The 6742-nt window shown below is 35.6% G+C and overlaps 1 protein-coding gene across 2 annotated transcripts in view; it reads right to left on the bottom strand.

The window, feature by feature from the left end:
* Positions 1-1027: 1027 nt before the first annotated feature.
* Positions 1028-6742, bottom strand: part of LOC114337736 (TGF-beta-activated kinase 1 and MAP3K7-binding protein 1-like) — a 24716-nt gene continuing 19001 nt past the window's right edge. The window contains exons 4-5 of one of the 2 annotated variants that reach the window (XR_007696317.1): positions 1644-6438; positions 1028-1190 (exon numbers count right to left, since the gene is read on the bottom strand). Coding sequence is in view for 1 of the 2 variants with exons in the window: in XM_028288261.2 (XP_028144062.1) it covers positions 5986-6438 (453 nt within the window). In the remaining variant the exon portion in view is untranslated. Of the gene's footprint in view, positions 6439-6742 lie in introns of both variants that reach the window. The other variant, XM_028288261.2, reaches the window with a different exon arrangement.

Here is a 6742-nt window from a genome sequence, read left to right as displayed (position 1 = left end):
AAAGTCTATCATTGCATTATAATGCAGTTCTTTTAACACAGTCATAGGCTGTTTTAAAGTCGACGAAGAGATGGTGTGTATCTGTTATATTCTAGTGACTTTTCTAGAATCTGCCTATGTGCTTGAATTTGATGCACAGTTGACTTTCCAGCAGTAAATCCGCATTGATATTGACCAACAATATCCTTTGTAAAATGTTTGAAGTCTTTCAAACAATACATACATTGCCGAAGATTTTACAAGCAGATGATAACAGAGTAATGAGTCTGTAGTTCTTACATTCCAGTTGATCACCCTTTTTATGCAACGGACATATTATTCCCTTTAGCCACTTTTCTGGTACCAATTCATTCTGCCATAAAAGTATTATTCGTTTATGGATTGCTGCAAAAAGTTCATCGCCACATTTTTTATACATTTCCGAACAGATTTCATCGATTCCTGGGACTTTATTGTCTTTTGAGTTTTAGGATGGCATTTGACACTTCTTCTCTTGTTGGGTATTCACTGTGTAGTTGATGATGTAGATTTTGTTGATTTTCTATGTTGTAACCGCCTTCAATATCGTTTATATTTAGATGTTCGGTGAAATGTTGTGCCCATCTGTTAAGCACTGAGATTTTATCGTGTATAATTTCACCGTTAGTGTCTCTACAAAATTTTCATCGTGGTTTATATATTCTCGACGGCTATTATTTAAGGATTTGTAGTCTTTTCACGTTTCATTTTTATCAAATAAACTTTGTATCTCATGAGGGTGTTCTGTTACGCTCATCGCCGCAAAAAACCACTTATTCACTAGACAACGGACAACTCACTAATCATCCCTTCAGTAAAAACACTCCGGTGGCGATTATCGGTCAGCAATGATCGCTCAATGATGTTCGCAAATGACTCTCCAGTAAAAACGTAGGCACCTGTACCCTGTTTTCTACCTGATTCTCAACAACTCAAATCTATTTTTCGACTTTGGATTTTAAAGTTACCATGAGTGCACAGAACATGTAGGATTAAGAAAAAGAGAAACATTATTTAAATTTTTTAATTTAAAAAGTAGTTAAAATAGTTTTCAATAAAATCGAAAATGGGTTATGATTTCTTGATTATTACATATATCTTAATTATTTCTTGTTTTCAGAGTCTGAAAAATTATCAAAAACAATAATTTATCAATCACAAAATTTGCTTATCTAGTATTGGGACCGTGCAAGTTCGGCAAAGCGACCCCTATTTCTACGCTCTGTACTTTTATTCGCACTTTTAATTATATTGGCCAATTATATTAGTCCTGGTTACTGGGTAATTGTCAAGGCCATAGTCCAAAAAAATAGTAAGAAGAAAAAATAAGATTCAGGTTATGTTATGAAAACGTGAACAATTGTATGTAGTAAATAAAATTAGTTATTAAAATGCAGTACTGCACTCAAAATACAATTAATTAAATTTACCTTTATATAATAATTGCATATCATATCAATATTGTGGATCAATATATAATTTTTCTGCTTCATTGACAGAAGGTATGAAATATACGTCAATTGGACAATTTCAATTGACAATATGAATTATTTAAGATAGTTGCAATATTTCTCCGCGACTCACGCAGGGTCGTTTCTCGTTTCCCCTTCCAAGTACTTGCACACCTCGAATAGGTACTTCTAATAAAATTGGTAAAATATAATCAAGTATCGTTTTATACATAAAATCGCACACGACATGATCGTAACATGAAGTTTAACACAAAGATATTTTGATCAATGTCTTCATTAACTCTGACTGGGAAGACTTTCACAAGAATCAGAACTAAATAATGAAATAAAGATACGAAAACTACAATACCTTGGCCACGTGAAAAGAGGAAAAAATACAGCTTCTGCAGGATATCATACAGGGAAAGATTTAAGGAAAGTGTAGCGTTGGAAGGCGACGAATGTCGTGGCTACGCAATCTCAGGGTGGTTTAATTGCTCATCTAAATTGCTTTCTAGAGCAGCTGTAAACATAATACAAATAGTCATGATGCTCGCCAACCTTCGAAAGAAGATGGCACCTTAAGAAGAAAGAAGGAATTAACTACAATTTAAAAGCTGTCCTCAAAATGAAAAATCTTCCTTTGCTTTGCTAATGACACAGTTATTGTATGATTGGGGTTACTAGTGTTTTAACGCATTCCGGGAGGGATCATTCGATGAGAGTTAGTGGGTCGCGAAACCCGATCTCTCACCGTACTTCCCGTTAATCTGTCGATTCGATTCATGCGCTCATTCCAGTTAAAAATCCATTTTGGATTTTACACTCACTCCACCTAAGTTTGAAATAAAGGGTGATTCAGTGAAATGGTACGATTTGACAACGCTGCTGACGATAAAGTAGAGAAGCCGCGGGCTTGCGACGTACACGTTGTGAATCTAGAGAGTGGGAAGTTTATTTATCATGGAGGAGTGGTCTTGTGACCAACGCGCATTTGCTGTGAAAGCTTATTATAAAAATGGTGAAAGTTTTGTGCGTGTACAACTACCATTTGCTGTCCCGTTCACAAGACCAAGACTTGGGTTAGTAACTTTAAAAGTAGTGGTTCAACATAAAAAAGAGGTGACAGTATCAGAACTGCTCGCACACCACAGAATATCAAAGCGGTGCCAAATTTATTACACGCGAGTGCTCGAAGATCCCGCGACGACTCGCATGTAATGAATTTGGCGCCGTTTTAATATTCTCTAGTGTGCGAGCAGTTATGACACTGCCACCTCTTTTCTGTGATATTGAACCACTACTTTCAAAGTTCCTAACCCACGTCTTAATAGCCATGTTAGAAGAAACTGCAGCGCGGGGCGGCAAATGGTAGTGTAAACGAAATGCTTGTTGTACACGCACAAAACTTTCACCATTTTTGTAATAAGCTTTCACAGCAAATACGCGTTGTTCATCCAACCACGTCTTCATGATAACTAAACTTCCCACTCTCTAGATTCACAACGTTTACATCGCAAGGCCACGACTCCTCCATTTTATCGTCAGCAGCCTTGTCAAATTGTACCGTTTCACTGAATCACCTTGTATTTTCTGGTTAGTGTTCCCCTCGGACAATGAACCTAGTCAACTACTTACTTCGAAGTGAGACTGACAGCTCTTCCTTTAGAACCACCAAGACGAGAACATAATGAAAATGAAAAGTTGAAATGAAAAGTTCTAAATACTTGCAGAAACTTCTTCTTGTAGTGCTAATCCGTTTCGTAGGTATTCGTTTTTGGCTGTTTTTATTGTGATTAACAGCTCTTTTTCTTTTAGTATTCTCAATAAGACGTCCTCATTAGTAACGTAGTTGGTATAAGATAACTTCAGGATTCGACGACAAAGCTGGGCAACAATGCAGAAATAAAGCAACAAATGCAGAAATTCACTACAATTCAATACAATTTCTTCATCAAAAATACCGAGAACAAAGATTTTGGTAATATAATCCAAATCAACCTATTCACACCAATTTATACGAGACATAATTGATATTCTTCTTCTTTCTTCTTGTATGTAGGCTTTAAAGCCTGTTTCTTCTTCAATATTATCCTCCTAAATTGTTTAAATTATCGCACCATCTTTTTCTTGGTCTACCCATACTTCTTCGTCCATTTGGTGACTTATTTCGTGCTATTCGTACTATCCTATTCTCTGCCATTCTACTAATGTGTTGGTTCCACTCCTGTTTCTGTTTTGTCACCCATCCATTTATGTCTTCTACATTGCATGATCTTCTTATGTTTTCGCTTCTCTCCCTATCCAACAGACTTTTCCCTGATATTCGTCGAAGTATTTTCATCTCTGTTGTTTCTAGTAGTCGTCTCGTTTTAGATGTATCAGGTCTTGTCTCCGCCGTGTATGTCAATATAAGTCTAATTGCTGCTTTATAGATTCTTGCTTTTGTTTCTTGTCTTAGGTGTTTGTTCTTCCACATTGTGTCATTAAGAGATCCCGCCGCTTTACTTGCTTTTAAGCTTTGTTGTCGTACTTCCTCTTCAACATCTCCGTAACTGGTTATATCTATTCCCAGATACCTAAACCTTGCTTCCTGCTTTATTATTTTCCCATCAATTACGATTTTACATCGTAGTGGGTATTTAGATGTTGTCATACATTTGATTTTTTCTGCTAATATTATCATATTGTATTTCTTAGCTGTTGTATTGAATATGTGTGTTAATCTTTGGAGATCGTCTTCTGTCTCGGCGATTAACGCGGCGTCGCCTGCATAACATAATATTTGTATTTCTTTGTTCCCCATTCTGTAACCATGACCTTGACGTACTGCTTCTATTATTTCGTCCATTATTATATTAAAGAGAAGTGGGCTTAACGAGTCACCTTGTCTGACTCCGCTTTGTACTGGTATAAACTGTGTTAGTTTTCCATTATGGGAGTAGATGTTTTCGACGGTTTGTATAATATTTTTTCTACGAGCGTGCAAAAATGTCTCCTTTCGCGCACGCATTTTAGTTTAGAAAGTTTCACTTTTCCGCACGCGTGTTACTTTTCCGCACGCGTGTTACTTTTCCGCACGCGGTTTTTACTTTTCCGCACGCGTGTTAATTTAGATATGTTAATATGGCCTTAAAGTAAATATAATACATGCAATAAACTAATATTTAGATATTATTTACTAATTTATTTCAAATATATCTTATTGTGTTCCTGTTTTAATGAAATTAACGCGACAATTTGATGAAATAAAATTATTTTGACATAATATTCGAAAGTCAAATCGGTAGACAATAACAGTCGTTTTGAATCATTGTCATGGAAACCAAGATCGTCGTCATGCTAACTAATTATATTGAAAGTTTGGTTTTGACATCCTTGTCAAAGAATTAATTTGTGTATGTATTTTCATATTAATTAAATTAATTGATTAAGATTTGGTAATTCTTTAAAGACTCTTAGAAAAAATATTGTTCCTAACTCTTGCAGAAAATCTCTTTTCCGCACTCGACTGCTTGCCGAACTCCCGCTTCGCGTCGTTCGGCAAACTGCAGTCGCGTGCGGAAAAGAATGACTTTCTGCACTTGTTAGGAAAATAACTATATTGGTATGTTTCTTCTTTTAATTGATATAATTTCAAATATTTACGCAGCTGGATCAGTAAAGATCTGAATTTGTTTTCATAACAATAAATTGGATACACGAGGCATCGTATTGCATAAACAATAAGAAATATTCCAATTAGCATTCAACCACTTCCTATTTTAATGAGAAATATGTGTGTTACTTGCTTACTGAGAAGAGAATGTTAATGCTGATCAGTAAAAATTCGAGGATGTGAGAAAAAATTGGAGGGTTTCCGAAGAAATTAGAGGGTGCAAGAACAATAGGAAGGTGTCAGAAAAAAATGGAGGGGTCAGAAAAAATTACAGTAGGTCAGAATAAATTGGAGAGAGATACGATAAAATAGAAGGCAGTAAAAAAAAATTGAGTGCAGTAACTGTAGAGGGCAATTGATTGTATCCCCGATCGCATGGCGACAGGTAAAATCACTAGTATAATATAAATTGGGATTGACCCAGATTAGGGGTGTAGTCTTTTAAAACCTATAGCTTAGTTAACACGTTAATCATTACTTCATGATATTTAGCTTTGAGCTATTTGAGCTACCAATAAATTATTTTTCCCATGGTACTACAATCGAATCCATATAATGTTGCCAACATCAAAGGGCATTCAAATTAAATATCACTCGTATGGAAATAGCCAGAACAAACTTCTACCAAATGTAAGATCTCTTGACCCTCGGTAAGTATAAAAACAGCATTATGGTTATAATATTACGCAATAAGTACGTTTTTTGCACCGTCTTTTGAATTACTGGACGAATTTAGGCTCAATTATTCATTTGAGAGTGACTAAAACAATAATTTGTCAAAATTGTTGATGATGTTCGATAAAAATAAGATTCGTGTATGATTACAGGCACTTCACCTAAGAAGTGCCGTTTGTCAATTTAAAAGTCCAATCCCACTGGCAACGTTCCATTTTTCTTTGCCTTATTATAATTCCTATAAAAATCAGAGAAGTCAACATAAGCTTCAATTTTCTGGTCAGAGCCGATGTCATCATCAAGTTTAACGTCTATACTTGAAGTGTCGCTAGTTTTGTTGGTAATTGTGGTACTATCACTGTTTCCACTACCCACCGTAGCGATAGATGCTGAGCTATACCTATCCGAAATTGTATTTTTGGTGACAATTGGATTAAACGAAACCGAGGGATTCGTGGGTGATGTTATAGCGTTGGGCAAGGGGTAGTTAAAATTTCTAAGAACGAGAGTAATATCTTCACGTTTTGGAGAACATGAATTGTTCAAAGAATTCGACATGTACCAATCGTGGTGAAGACGAACTGCTTTGTCTACTACTGCTTGGGCTACTCCTGTTAATGTAGCTTGTTCACGAAACTGAAAAAGAGAATAACATAAATATACAATTTGTATGAATAAAGCATTACCGGGTGTCCCAATAAGAATGGCTCTCGGCCATATTTCGATCTCAGGAACCGTTTATAGTACAGCTTTGAGAAAAAAATATTTATAACAAAAGTTGCCTCGGGAAAATCCTGAAAATTATTTTCATAATTGTAGGTCCGCCGCTAGAGGGCGTAATTGAATATCAAAAATCAAAATTTTACAAAATTTACCTAATGAAAGGGCATGGAAATCCAATCATCGTATTCTTCATAAAATTCTGCGCATATTTGATTTC

Source organism: Diabrotica virgifera, chromosome 2 (assembly GCF_917563875.1).
Source record: "Diabrotica virgifera virgifera chromosome 2, PGI_DIABVI_V3a".
In the NCBI taxonomy this organism is placed as follows: Eukaryota; Metazoa; Arthropoda; class Insecta; order Coleoptera; family Chrysomelidae; genus Diabrotica; species Diabrotica virgifera.
This window is presented reverse-complemented; position numbering and strand designations above follow the sequence as displayed.